The sequence below is a fragment of the Neomonachus schauinslandi genome, chromosome 12 (assembly GCF_002201575.2).
Source record: "Neomonachus schauinslandi chromosome 12, ASM220157v2, whole genome shotgun sequence".
NCBI classification, from domain to species: Eukaryota; Metazoa; Chordata; class Mammalia; order Carnivora; family Phocidae; genus Neomonachus; species Neomonachus schauinslandi.
Window position 1 is genome coordinate 86,576,230 of NC_058414.1, and position 15,234 is coordinate 86,591,463.

At 38.3% G+C, this 15,234-nt stretch overlaps 1 protein-coding gene across 3 annotated transcripts in view; it reads left to right on the forward strand.

Moving 5' to 3' along the window:
• Positions 1-15,234, forward strand: part of EXOC4 (exocyst complex component 4) — a 747,671-nt gene that overhangs the window by 182,792 nt on the left and 549,645 nt on the right. For all 3 annotated transcript variants that reach the window (XM_021692997.1, XM_021692998.1, XM_021692999.2), the window contains exons 8-9: positions 9,902-10,047; positions 14,493-14,581. In XM_021692997.1, coding sequence (XP_021548672.1) covers positions 9,902-10,047; positions 14,493-14,581 — 235 coding nt within the window. The remainder of the gene's footprint in view (positions 1-9,901; positions 10,048-14,492; positions 14,582-15,234) is intronic.

Sequence of the window (15,234 nt, forward strand, 5' to 3'; positions counted from 1 at the left end):
GAAAATTTGAATCTTATCAAATACTTCAAAATAAAACAACTAACTTCTAAATACACCATGGGCGAAAATCAACCACGTTCCTTTGAACCGTAAGAGCTTAAAAAAAAAAAAGAGAGAGAGAGAAAAAGAACCCAAAGCAAGCAGAGGTAGGAAATGATAAAGACTAAAGTGAAAATCAATGAAGTAAAAATCAGAAGAAAAATTGAAAAAAGTAATGAAACCGAAAGTAGATTCTTTGGAAAGATCAAAACTGATAAATCTCTAATTAGACTGATCAGTTAAAAAGATACTAAAATCAGGAATGAAAGAAGAGACATTACCACACCCCTTAAAGAAATTTAAAAAGCCTATACAGGAATATTATGAACAACTTTATGCCAACCAATTAGACAACTTAAATGGAGATATCTTAGAAAGGCACAAAATACCAAAACTGATTCAAGAAGTGGAAAATCTGAATTGTCCTCCAACAAATTAGTAATAACCCTAACCCCAAACCCCAAACCCTAACCCCTAACCCCTAACCCCTAACCCTAACCCTAACCCTAACCTAACCTAAAAATTTTCCTAAAAACAAAAAACAGAAACACCCATAGGTACAAAGAGCAGACTGATGGTTGCCAGAGGGGAGGGGGCCATGGGGTTGGGCAAATGGGTGAAGGGGTGTGGGAGATAGAAAAACCAGTTTCCTACAGATACAGAAGCCACACCGATGTGCTGTCAAACATATAAAGAAGAAATATCAATCCTTTGCAAACTTGTTTAGAAACCAGAGATATGAAGGAACATTTTCCAGTACATCCTGTGAGGCTAGTAACAGCCTCATAAAAAGGGAAGGCTATCACAGGAGAGTATGGAGCAATATCCCTCATGAACATAGATGCAAAATTCTAGAGCAAAATACTAGCAGATTGGATCTGTCAACATAAAACTGTATTATGCACCATGATTAAGTGGGTTTGGCCCTTTATTCTATTAATAACTGTGTATTACACTGATTTTTTTTTATAAATCCCACTTAATCATCTCAATAGACACAGGAAAGCACTTGACACCCAATGATGATTAAAAAACAAAAACCTTTAGCAAACAAGGACTAGAAAGGAACTTTCTCAACCTGATGAAAGGCTCTATGGAAAAGCTGCAGCTAACGTCATAAGGGAAATTTTGAGGTGTCAGAAGTGTTCTAGAATGATTGCCGTGATGGTTACACTGTATACATTTACTTAAAAATCAGTAAACCGTACTACAATGGGTGAATTTCATGGTACATATACCTCAACAAAGCTGTTTTAAAAGATACTATGGGATAAAATCACATTATAAATATTCAAGGGCATATGTTCTTCAAAGTGTCCTTCAGAGACCATATAGAAGTATACTTAATAGTCCTAATGCAAGTTAATTAATGTATAAATCATGGAAATTTCATCAGCATTATTTCCCCTTTCACAATTATGCATTTGAGGGTACACATGAATATGAATATTCATATGCTTCACAAGGGAGTATATTTCAAACTAAATTTATTATCTATACGAAACAGGCTATTCCTGCATTCCTGGTTATTGTTCATGGAACCATAGGATTTTTCTTCCTCAGATGAGCATCTTTTGGTTATTCTTTATTTCTCCCCCTCTTTCCTTTGCAGAATAAGTTGTTAAATTTTGTTCATTTTTTTCCCCTCTGCATTGACTCTCAGAGGTATCCCTAATTGTACAATCCCATTTCCACTATTTTAGTTAACCTCTCTTGTTCTTTAAGATTTATTTATTTAAAGAGAGAGAGAGTGCATGCATGGGGAGGGGGAAAGGGAGAGAGAGAGAGAGAGAGAGGAACTTCAGCAGACTCCTTGCTGAGCTCGGAGCCTGAGCCAAAACCAAGAGTCGGACACCTGACTGACTGTGCCACCCAGGAGCACCTCTCTTTTTCCTTTTTTTTTCTTTTTTTAAATGATTTTGGTAGGTTTTCTCTTCATGTGTTAAGTACTTCCTTAATCATTAATTATTTCTTTAATCATTCATTTTTCCCCAAATCCCATCCCCTTCTAATCTGTTATTTCATATGCTGCTAGATTAATTAAAGTATATTTATCACCATTTTACTGACCTATTCACAACCTTTTATTGCCATCTAATTTTGTATTAGCTTCAATGCCTGAGCCTGGTGTTAAAGGTCCTGAGAAGTTTGTCCATTTACCAACTTGCCAGGTGTACCTCTATTAATTTTGCTCTTACCTGAACTATTTGCTCTTCACTAAAGATACTTTGAATTTCCCCAGCACCATTTCTCGATTTGTTCTGTCCTTCCACCATTTTGGTTCTCGGCTTTTACACATTTTAAGATTTTATTTATATCTTGCATGTGCCACGATCTTGAAACCCTGTTTCATTGTTCCAGTTAGGAGTAGTTTTGTCCTTTGATAAGTACTCATAGCAATTTCTTTGTCCTGATGCTTACTACTTTCCTTTGTATTGTAGTCATTCATGTGTGTATCTGTCTATAGATAAGCATATGACAGGAAGGTCTGATTGATTGATTTGGCTTTTAACTCTTTAAAAATTTTAACACTTAAACAATTTTACATATATAGTAAAATTCATTTGTTTTGCTATTAAGAAAGGATTTATTTTTGAGTCTTGTTTTTATATCCAGCACAATACTTTGCATATTTTAGGTATTAAATCGTATGTTTAATTAAAAAAATGAAAACTCTTTTTGGAAGATATTAACTGAGTTTTCTTTGTTAAGAACACATCTGTTGGGGGTGGTGGGGAGCTAAACATGATCTAGGTTTTTCCCGATCAGGTTATTTGGTACAGGACCAGAAAACACATGTGTGCCCGTTGAATTTTTTGGTTTGTTTTACTTTAAACACTAAGGAACTATTCACAAGATCATACTAATAGTGGTTTTAATTACACAATTACAGTTGATAATGAGTATAATTAAGCAGGCAGCCATTCCATTTTCAAAACGACTGTTTATTTTTCTTTTAGTTTCCTTACTGCGGAATATTTTAGTCCTTATACAACGGGGAAATGAAAATGTAACATTTAAAAACTAAATTTTTCTGGTTTTTTTTTTGTCATTAACATTTCATTCACTAGCAACATACATGGGGGAAATCTGATAGTTTGTAGTAATTTTAAATGGTCCTAATTTTTAAAATATTGTTCAGTTTCTGTTTTAATATTTTCTGGAACCAAGGTATATTGATATTGATTATATATACAAGGTATATAGTTTGAGGGGCATATTACACTGAATTTGCTCCTCCCCCTTCTTTGGATTTCTCTTCTCAAATTCTGGACATCCTGGTGTCCCTGGACCTAGCCTTGTCTCCTCCATCCACTGTGACTGTAGTTTCTGCTTGGATTCTACCCTTGCTCCATGGAAAGTAGGAAGTTCCCTCTTGGAGGAAGCCAGAGGACCTCAACTAGTATGCTTTCAGGGATCATAGCTACCAGTTTCTGCCTAATTTGGTTTCTCTCCATGGCCTTCAAGTTATTATTATTTTTTTTTGGTCTGATCTTTTTAGCTTTTATAATTATTATTGGTATAAGTGTTAGTCCAGTGGAAGCTACTTTGCTGTGCCTGAAACAAAAACTGGACATCTGCATTTGAAAAGTAAGATATGAAAATAAGAGTATTTAATATAGGCACATTCAAGATATTGCTCAAGAGAAGTAGAGTCTTAGTTCATAGTGATTTCTTTTCACCTTATTATTGCTTCTGTCTTTAGCAATCTAATGTTCAGATTCATCACGTGGGACAAGTTACAGTATGGCTTTACTGTAAAATCATGGAATATTTGAAGTTAGTAGTGAGGAGAATTGGTTTCTTAGTGTACAGATTGAAATCTGTATAAACTGTCCTCTTATTATCATGATATACCAGTGTTATGCAAAAAATTGTGATATAAATGTTACTAGATACATGTTAGTGTATATTCACTTATCCATAGGTATCTTGGAGAAGAAACAAAAACCCATTCAAGCTATCGTAAGAAAAAATAAGGAAAATGTATTAAAGGCCAAAAGGATATATTGTGGAACCAAAGAATAGAAAATTTAAGATGTTATTAGCAACTGGATTTGAGACCTGTAAAATATGGAAAACTTACGTTGCAGCCTTTAAATCTCTCTTCTGTGGGTCTCCTCTTTCTCTGTATCTGGTCATCTAGTTCATTCTTTTATTCTCTCTCTGCAGATTGGCTTTCTTTGGTTTTTCATCCACACAGTACAAGAAGGTTGCCCTAAAGAATTTACATCTCAGGCGCCTGGGTGGCTCAGTTGGTTAAGCGACTGCCTTCGGCTCAGGTCATGATCCCGGAGTCCTGGGATCGAGTCCCACATCGGGCTCCCGGCTCAGCAGGGAGCCTGCTTCTCCCTCAGACCCTCTCCCCTCTCATGCTGTTTCTCTCTCTCTTTCTCTCAAATAAATAAATAAATAAAATCTTTAAAAAAAAAAAAAGAATTTACATCTCTTCATCTCCATTGACCAGGAGAGACTGTATCCCACTAATACATTCCTGGGAAAGAGAACCTGATGGCCTTATTGGGGGTTGGCTGTCTCCCCAGTAGAGTAGGCTCTGGCTGAGACGGTGGAGTTCCATGGTTACAAGCGTGGCAACCAGAGTCCACTGTGTAGTTGGGGAACAATTTTTAGATGAAGTGAGGATTTTCTAAGCTGGGAAGCTACTGAAAGGGATTTACTATATTAACTACCTAGAAGGATCTGGATGTTTCTACTTAGATTAATGTAGGAGCTGAAGACAAGAGATGTGTTCACTGTAAGCTGGTAAATTCCATATTTATTTTTAGGAAACTCTTGGTGTATTACATAAACAGCCACAAGCAATATTTTAAATAAAGAAGGTTGAATGGTAACTGAGGGGTTCATTTAGAATGATGTTACCAATGTTAAGCAAGTTCTAAATCTCAAAATCTTGGCCCTGCTTTATACATCATGAGATTTCTGACTAGTATCTTAGCAACTGCTAATCAAATATTATAGCAGAAGAGATGCCTGACCACCCCAATTTGTATGTTCTTTATTTAAAGCATTATATTTCTTGGCTTCTACTGCAGAACCATCTAACATACCAGGTACTCAAAAGATATAGTGAATCATAATATCACTGGGATATATAGATATCCTGGTGCTTTCCAACCATGTTTTCATAATTCTTGTCTTTGGTTTTATAAATTAATACCTTTGAAGTTGAACTTAAAACACCCATAAACTTTCACTGTTTTTAAGATTTTATTTATTTATTTGACAGAGAGAGAGACAGTGAGAGAGGGAACACAAGCAGGGGGAGTGGGAGAGGGAGAAGCAGGCTTCCCGTGGAGCAGGGAGCCTGATGCAGGGCTCAATCCTAGGACCATGGGATCATGACCTGAGCCGAAGGCAGACGCTTAACAACTGAGCCACTCAGGCACCCCAAACTTTGACTTTTATTACAGGAATTCCCTGTATTTAAAAAGAGAAAAGATATGAAGGAATTTAGAGTCAGCAAGAACATGCGATAATCTTCTGTAGGTTTTCTATGGGCAAGTTATGTTTGCTATCATATATAATGACCCCTTACACAGTGGACTCTGGTTGCCATGCTTGTAACCATGGAACTCCACCCTCTCAGCCAGAATTCCAGTCTTGGGTGATTTTCCCCAGGCAAAAGACAACATGTGTGGCTTATTTCCTTTCATAAAAATGGAAATTCGAACTCATAGGTAATGGTTTAGGATGTTTATGTACAATTTAGAAGATGCAGTACATTATCCACAATGATGTGGAATCACCAAGAAATTACATGGTTATATTTTAATACCAGGTGTCTGATGTTTGTGTCAAGACTTGGTAGTAGATTTCACCTAATTCAGACAAATTTCAAGCATCTTAGAAAAAGGAGCTTTTTTGTTCTTTGAGATATTTAAAAAGCCCTTTTTATAATTTGGTGTCAAAATAAAACTTTACCTGTTTTAATGCAGTATTTTCCAGCTGGTGGTAAATGATATTAGGAAAAAGAGGCGAATACGGTGAAGGAAACAAACATGGCAAAGCCTATGATTAAAATCATAGCTATCCCTTTTTAATTTTACTTGTATTATAAATGATTTTTATACTGAGAAATCATTTACAGGGCTCATTCTGTTTTGGAGACTATTTCTAACATGTGTATTAAAAACATATACATCAAGGCTTCTTATCACATTTTGTAAATTTCAGTGATTCACTCTATATATATTTGATTTTCTGGTATGTGTCATGGCTCTGTGATGGAAGTAAAGGACTATAAAAATTGGGGTAGTCAGGTGTCTTTTCCTTAAATGATATGTCATCATATCAGGCAGTTTTTGATGAACACTTGTTTAACGATGCATCAAATGGGTACTGTAGAGCTCAGAAAGGGGGACAGCTGGCCTAGAGTGTCTTGGGAAGGAGTCATTGGAGAGAAAACATTGGAACTGTTTTTGGGACGGGTTTGTTAGGGTATCAAGGAAAGAAAGTAATCTAGGTCAGGCATTCCAAAAATGAGAGGGTCCAGGCATGTATGTTCAGGGAAGAGGTAAGTAGTTGATTCTCTTTGAGTTCTGGGTTCATGTTGAGAAGACTTAAGATATGATCAGGAATAGATACTGAGGTCATATTGATGCAGATGACAAATTAGCCTTAAGATGGCATTGGCAACAGTGTTTTAGGAAAACCCTTCTGTTCATGGTGTATGGGAGGGACTGGAAGAAGATGAGACAAGAAGCAGACCGTGAGAGAAACTGCATGAGTTGAACTAAGTTGGTGGCTGTCAGATGGATGGGTAGGGCCAAACTAATAGAGAGTTGAGAAAGAGTGACGGATGCCCCGGGGAACTAATTCCTGCACCGGTACAAAGGTGAGGGAAGGTAGCCAAAGACCGTTCTGAAGTTTTAAACCTGGAGGCCAGGAAGAATAAGAAACCACTCACAGAAAGAAGACAGAAGGAATTACCCATTTTATGGGAAAAGGATTTAGGTCTCAGAATTTAGGGTTGATTTTATCAGAGAAATGTGTGAGTATATCAAGTGTGCAGTCACATAGTTGGAACTGGAGCGTGGGAGAGAAATCGGGACTAAACCACATTATGGTAACAGAAATATGTGTGAAGGCTGCTTTGTAAGTTTGGAACCTAAGGACAAAGGAGGGAGATTATAGAGAATGAGGACCAAAGCAAGATTTTGGTTAAGAAGGTAGAAATAGTATGTGTTTATCAAAAGAAGGGGAGAAGCAAGTGTATAAGAATAGATAACAAAGTAAGAGGTGATAGTTAAGAGGACTTACTGACACGGAGAAAAAGAACAGTGATGTTGAATTACCTGAGTTTTAAGGATGCTCGTCAGGTAGGCCCTGATCAGTCAATATTTTACTGTACAAGACCATTCATTGATTTCTAGGACAAGAAGTACCTCAGAAGAATTACTGGTTTAGTGTATCTTCATACTTCGGTAGAAACATAATTTCTGTCATACTGATTGGTGTTAAAACCAACACTTGAGTGAAACAAGTGCCTTTGTAGACGTCTTTCTGTGATCCTATCAATTTGAAATTCTGTTCTGGTTTACTAGCCTTCTTTTGATCACAAATTCCCACAAACTTTATTAGCATCAGCGCTAGATCTACCAAGTAATTGAGTGCCAAATATACAAAGTCATCAAGTCCCTCAGTTGAGTTGTTACTAAAGTCGAGACCCAATTTAATATTCTCCTTGACTCTTGGGTAGTTTGGATGATGTATTAGCAGAGACAGTATTTGTCAATATATTACTTTATCACTGTGCTGAATAATATTCTGGTAGCCTCGTAAACATATATAAAAAAAACACTGACCAGTCTGTTAATATGTTTTATAGTTTCCCAGTGAAATTTCCTTTGTACAGAAAATTAAATAAGTCCATTTACTGCCACCCATAGCCACTCTCATTGGCAGTTTTTATGCTTTCAGTAAGAGTAGAGTGTCATGGGCATGAGCCAGGCTCCAGAGTCAACTACACCAGGGTTGAAATCCTGGTCTGTTGTTCTGTAATTATAAGACCGTAGGCTAGCTTCATTTTTTTTTTTCTTAAGACCATATACATACGTTTACAGCAAAATTGAAGGGAAGATACAGAGATTTCCCATTAATTCCTGTACCCACACATGCATATAGGCTAGTTTCTTAAACCTCTAAATCTGTTTCTTCATCCTTAAAATATAGATAGTCACTCTAGCTTCATAGATTGGAAGGTTGAATTAGGATCGTTTTCTAAACATGTCTGAGATTTGATAAACATTTAGTAATGTGTATGTGCTCATAACAGACATAATTGGCTTTAAAACTTGGGACAGCATCATGCTCACAGAGTGCTTCATAAATTCTTTTTGATGATAACATTTAATAGGTCCTCACAACTTTATTGAATGAATAAGCAAGTGAATGAATATACATCTGCAGACAGGAAGGAAAAGTTACTGAAACCTGAGTCTCTGCAAAGCTTTTATTTCAGTCATGGGTAGAATTGCTTGCTTACGTGTACTGTAACACTTTGTTATCTTAAAATTTTAAATATGGCAAGTGATTACAGAAATGAATTGATGTGCTTTAATCCCAGGTTGGATATTCTTAGGAACCATGGTGATTTCTCTTCCAGATCTGCTACTTTCTTTCACAACAGTGGGAACTTTTTAGAGCACTTGTCTTAGAAATACAACAGTTGGGGTGCCTGGCTGGCTCAGTCGGTTAAACGTCCGACTGTTGATTTTGGCTTAGGTCGTGATCTCAGGGTCATGAGATCAAGCCCTGTGTCAGGCTCCAAGCTCAGCCTGCCTGAGATTCCCTCCCTCTCCCCCTCCCACCCCTTCTTGTGCACCCCCCCTTAAATAAGTAAATAAATAAAATCTTAAAAAAAAAAAAAAACAACAGCTGATTCTAGCCCAAGCCCCATCCTCTGAGGCTGTAAAGTGGATCGATTTTATAAGCATTACCCATTGGCAGTAGTGATTTAAAAAGCTGTTGGTTTTCTTGCTTTGAAGATGAGCAGTGGCCCTAGAAATCATTTGTAGGTTAGCACCTCTTAGCCTGCAATGGCTCATGATACCTCTTAGCAGGTTTGCTAGAGTCGCTTAATCCCCTTCGCTATTGAGTGAGGGGTGTGACATGGGCTCGAGTGAGTCCCCCAGGGTTCATTCCTCAATCCCTAAACCACTTTCTTATCTGTAATCTGAGAATTCATTTGATCAGATGTTGTGCTTTAAATAAGATAATACATCTAAATTAGCCCCTTGCCTACAACATAGTAAGCGCTCAGTAAATATTATGGCATTGCTGCTGATGTTGCTGTAATTGGCAGTTCCGAGGGTCATAAATGTTGATTAACTCACTTGGCACAGTACCTGGCACATAGCAGACCCTCACTAAAAATGTTCCCCTTCGGGGCGCCTGGGTGGCTCAGTTGGTTAAGCGACTGCCTTCGGCTCAGGTCATGATCCTGGAGTCCCGGGATCGAGTCCCGCATCGGGCTCCCTGCTCGGCAGGGAGTCTGCTTCTCCCTCTGACCCTCCTCCCTCTCATGCTCTCTGTCTCTCATTCTCTCTCTCTCAATAAATAAATAAAATCTTAAAAAAAAAAAAAAAAGTTCCCCTTTACCTCCAAGTTCAAATGCCTAATAACATCCTAGTCTTAGTTTTAGGTATAGATGGCAATTAGACGACTTTCTGGCTTTAATGACTCTTTCCTCAGATCTACAACTAGAAGTCTGAATACCTAGGTTCATATACTTCTGAATGTCAAGGATGAGATTTTAAAATTAGGTTTTCATCATTTTAAATTGCTTTTCTTAGTAGCAGGTCATAAATATGTGTATTAAACTGCTTATCTGATTGTACAGATGCTGTTGACTGAGTACTTGGATATGAAAAATACTCGTACGGCCTCTGAACCATCAGCTCAACTAAGTTATGCCAGCACTGGACGAGATTTTGCAGCCTTCTTTGCCAAGAAGAAACCTCAAAGGCCAAAAAATTCTCTTTTTAAGTAAGTATCTCCCTGATGGTAAGATAGCAGGTGTCAAGAAGTGTTTGATCCAAGTAGGATGGCTTTCTACTTTATTGGCAGCCGGTACTTCACCCAGTTAAAGCTGATTTGAAAAAATTTATAGGAAGTGAATATATTTTTTATTTTGTATACATTTGTTTTCTGGAAGGGGAAGTGGCTATTTTGGATTACGGTTAATGGACTATCTAGGACTTTTAATAAAAATTTTTAGAATTTATTCCTGTGGTGTTTTATATAAAATGAAGGGAAATGAAACTTGCCAGTTGTTTCTGGGGACTTCTATATGAAATGAAATATGTCAGCTTTTGAAAAAACCCCAAGTGCCAAGAAATAACCTTGAAGTTTACACAAATCTCCTTAGCTAAGTAGCACTGGATTTTATTTGGTTTAATAAAGGAACAATCTGGAAGTTCTTTTTTTCTAATTACCATCTTACTTGACAGCACCAGGCCATGTTCCTAAGTGTATGTCATTTCGTAACAGCTAACAGTGAATAATATTAATATTAATAATAATATTAATATTCACATTAATAGTGACAACAGCAACAGCTACCACTGAGTGCTTACTAAGTAAGTACCAGGTACTGTGGGGAGATGAGTTTCTCAAAATGACCTCAAACATAATTTAATTCAGATTATGTCTGATTTCGGCAGCAGGAGTAGCGGCTAACGCTGAATCCTCTCTAAGTACTAGCGAAAGCATGAAGCCATTTTCATGGATTGTCTCATTTACTCATTACAACCTTATGGGTTGGGGTTTTATCTTTAATCCTTTTTTGCACATAAAAACTTGAGACCCAAGTGAGGTTAAGTAACTTAAGTAAATTCACAGAGCTAGCAACTGGTAGAAGCAGGATTTAAGTCTTTGTCAATCGATGTGTTCTTCTGAGGAGTCGGGAGATAACTGGTTAAGCAGTTGTACCTGTAAATCTAAGCATATAAAGTGACTACAGAAGTATTGTCTCTGTATTTTGAATTTGTTATTTTTGAATAGTTGAAGCTCCAGTATCTTTTACTGATTCATTTTTGAGATTTGTTTATATCATAGATTTATAGAGTTCTTAGTCATTACGGTAAGTTTCAACAGTGCATTCATCTTGTGGTCTAGAGGAGAGGAGATTGAGTGTGCCTGCATTAGAATAAAATGCATTCTGTGTATTGAATGCATTCTTTTTTTATGTGTTTTACCATTTTGTTCAGAGGATAGACGCACTATTAGTTAAAATGCTTTAGTCCCCAGGTAACATAGGACCCCATTGGAAGGTTCTTATCTCACACAGTAAGGAGGAACATAGAGGAGTCCGTCATTCGACTGCAGTATCCTCCAGGACCCAACCCTTTCATCTCTCTGCCTTCGGTCCCACTCCAGTATAGTGGTGATGCCAAGGAAAGGGTGGGATTCTTCTGCAAATTTTTTGGGGGGGAATTAATAGACCCTTTTTCATACCACTTTTCAATTTACAGAAAAATCAAGCAGGCAAGATAAAGAGATCTCTTATGTCCTCCTTCCTCAGAATTTCTACTTACGTTAACACCTTGCGTTCGTTCGTATGGTACATTTGTTGCAACTGATGAACTGATATTGGTCATTATTAACTAAAGTCCATTGTTTACCTTAGAGTTCACTCTTTGTGTTGTACATTCTGGGCATCTTGGTAAATGCTCACTGTCATATATGCACCATCACGTTATCATACAGAATATTTTTGCTGTCCTCAACATCCTGTTTTCCACTTATTCTTCCCTCTTTTCCCCACCCCCGGAGCCCCTGATAATCACTGTCTCTATAGTTTATCTTTTCCAGAACATCTAACAGTTGGAATCATATAGTATGTAGCCTTTTCAGAGGAGCTTCTTTCACTTAGCAATATGCATTTCATGTCTTTTGTGGCTTGATAGCTCATCTCTTTGTATTGTTAAATAATATTCCATTGTGTGCATGTACCTTGGTTTTTTTCCATTGATCTGTTGAAAGACATCTTGGTTACTTCCAGTTTCTGGCCATTGTGAATAAAACTGCTGTAAACGTGCAGGTGTTTAGATGTAAGTTTTCTGTTCATTTGGATAAACACCTAAGAGAATGATTACTGCATCATATGGTAGGGTCATGTTTAGCTTTGTGAGACACTGCCAAACTGTCTTACAAAATGGCTATATCATTTCAGATTGGTTTTTTAATTAATAATTGTTATCCATTTATTAATCTTTTCTGCCAGTGACAAAGCCCCTCTGCAAGTTTTCCTCAGGTTTTAGGATTGGGTCTTATGCCCATTCCTAAACCAGTCACTGGCAGACCACAGTGATTGTCTTAAAACAGTCAGGGGTCATCTCTGACGATAGTCTTGGGCTAGAGAGGAACCACTTTTCCTTAGCACATAGTTGTTTGAAGAGGGAGGAAAGAAGCCGAATGCCCAGATAGAATGGGGGCTCTGCCAACAAACAGGGAAGGTAGTGGAAGAAAAAAGGTGGTTAACTAAGATGGCCTGAGATGCTGCCTAATACTTAGGCCTTTGCTTTGCTTGCTTGTTTGCTTGCTTGCTCTCTGGCATGCTTTCTCTTCTCTCTCTCTCTCTTTCTCTTCCTAGCTCAACTCACTGTTGTAAATCAAGGCGTATTGCAGAAAGCAGGTTTCAGTGTGTTGAGATTTCATGCTCTCAGCCATCACCCTTAACTTTCAACCTCAGACCACATATACATTTTTCCACGTTTAGCCATTCCTGAAATTGTGATACTGAAAAACATATAAATTATTAGAACTGAATAAATGAAGTAATTGTTAAACATTTATTATTACTGCGTAGTAATAAAAACTCATCACCCACACAGAATTAGACCATTCTTACAGATTTGCCTGCTTCTGGTCTTGGTTGTACCATTAATGAACCGTGTGAACCAGAGCAGGTCTCCTGTCATAGTGGGCCTCTGTGCCTTTAGCTATAAAATAAGGAGGCGAGACCATATCATCTTTAATGCCTCTTTTACTGTAAAATTATAGCAATCTGTGAGTTGTGGCAAACATACAGAGGGTTCCTGAGTAGCAAAAATACATCAGGTCATAAAGGATTAAGATTTGGGTGAGCTGTAATCTGTTTTTATGACACCCGTGAAGGACTTCATTACTCTCTTTAATTGCCCCTAGCCAAGGTTAATTAAGTGTGTTTAAGTTCTCTCTATTCTTCGCTCAAGAGTTTCTTTCTTTTTCCCTTGCCATTTCTGATCAATAGCTGTCAGCATGCTTTTTGGAGGTCAGCAGCTTCTTTCCTGCACTGGACTGGCAGGTGGCGCTTTTGAAGGACTGCGTACTTTGCCTTCCTTCTGGCTGTGAGGGCCCTCTCAGTTCTTGGCAGGGGGTAGAGAGAGGATCAAGAAACCCAAGTGTCTCCCTCTGACTAACATTCATCTTCCTTGTCAAAGAATGGAGAAAGAAGGCGTAATTAAGAAAGTGGTGGCGTTCCTTTTTTGGTGCCAGAAACCTAAGCATTATCACTGTTGCTCTTTCGTGATGTTGCTGTTTACCACTTAGTGGAAATCATTCTTAGGAGGATTCCTCCTGTCAGCCTGTTCCTCTGACTTTGAAAACCACAGGTCTGAAATGGAATTTCTTAACACGTCAAAGGATTTACTGTTGATATGGTCTTCAATTTACCTGGCCCGTCCCCCCGACCCCCCCCTGCCGCCCTTCCCTGCAAGTTTCTCTTAAGACTGTGATTTATTTTCTTTTGTTTTTTTCATTCTTGAGTTCTTGTTTTCGCCTTTAGAAACCTGTTCTATATCATGTGCCTATCCTCCATGTTGCTGACCTCTGAAGCGATTCTTGGGGTGGGGTGAACACACACTTTGTCGCCTGATAGTTTTGAGAGTATTTCATGTTGTAGGTGGCAGATCAGAAACCGTTTAGAAATTGTAATGCTTTTGAGGACTTTTAAGGGGAGGCCATAGATGCCTTGCTGCTTTGGTGTATTCAGCAGCATTGCTAGCATGCCTTCTGTGCTAGTTCCCTAACCAGGGGAGTTAGAGAAGCAAGATGTCCGCCCTGCGGAGCTGGGATTTCTGGGGTGCCTCGTGAACTGGATCGTTGTACAATTCGAATGACTCTGTAGGATACCCTTATTGCGTGTGCGTAGGGATCCTGGCAAAGGGTCTGGAGGCAGAAGAAAGTGCAACAGATGAGAGTTATGTCAGCTGAAATGAAGAAGGAGCAAATGATCCGAAGGCTATTGTGGAGGAGCATTAACCAGGAATATTGTTCATAAATCAAGTCTGGAGCAGCCTGCTTTGGCCCTGTCATGGAAGAGCCAGGATGTTTGGGTTGTGGAACATTAGGGAGCACCCCACAGACTAGGGTGGCATAGTTTTGGAATACATGGCTGGACACCGCCTATTGGGTGACTGCCTTTTGGTTTATTCTGCATTTCATTTCAGGTTTGAGTCCTCCTCCCATGCCATCAGTATGAGTGCCTATTTGCGAGAGCAGAGGAGGGAGCTGTACAGTCGCAGTGGAGAACTTCAAGGTAGGTGATTGAACTTCTCTGGAAAAATGAGTTTCTGGAGGAAGATCTGAAGTATTTGGCGCATGTGAATTTGCGGTTTGCCTTCACAGGATTCTTTCAAGATAGCAAAGATTTAAAGACTTGATAATCTGTTTCTTCTGTACTTCCCAGCGTCTGCTGCCAAACAGCTAAAACTATTGCCATGGCCACAGGGTTTATAGACCTGCTACCATTCACATGAGAACTCAGAGCAAAAAGATAGGAGGCCAGTCTCTTCATGCTTACACATGGCAGACACGAGTCCAGTCACAGTCTTGGGGAACGCCAGTCTTCTATGGTTGTCACCGTTACACTTAGTTAGTGCTTTCCATACCTTCTGGAACATAGCAGGAGTATGTGGGATTGGGAAAAGGGCAAACGCAGCCTCTGTCGTTATTTAAAAGGAAGAAAGATGCCTCTAAGTGGGATGTTGTAATCAAGCTAGCTTTGATATACAGGATATTTGATACCCATATGTGGTTACTAAAGAGTTGTAATCTGTAGAAGAAAATACTTGAGAAAATAAATCGTAAGCAAATTTAATTAAATTAAAAATCCAATAACATTTTCTTCTGTGACAAGAAGGATGCTAATCATGGTAAATGCAATCAATTAAGAAAGATTTATGAAGTCCT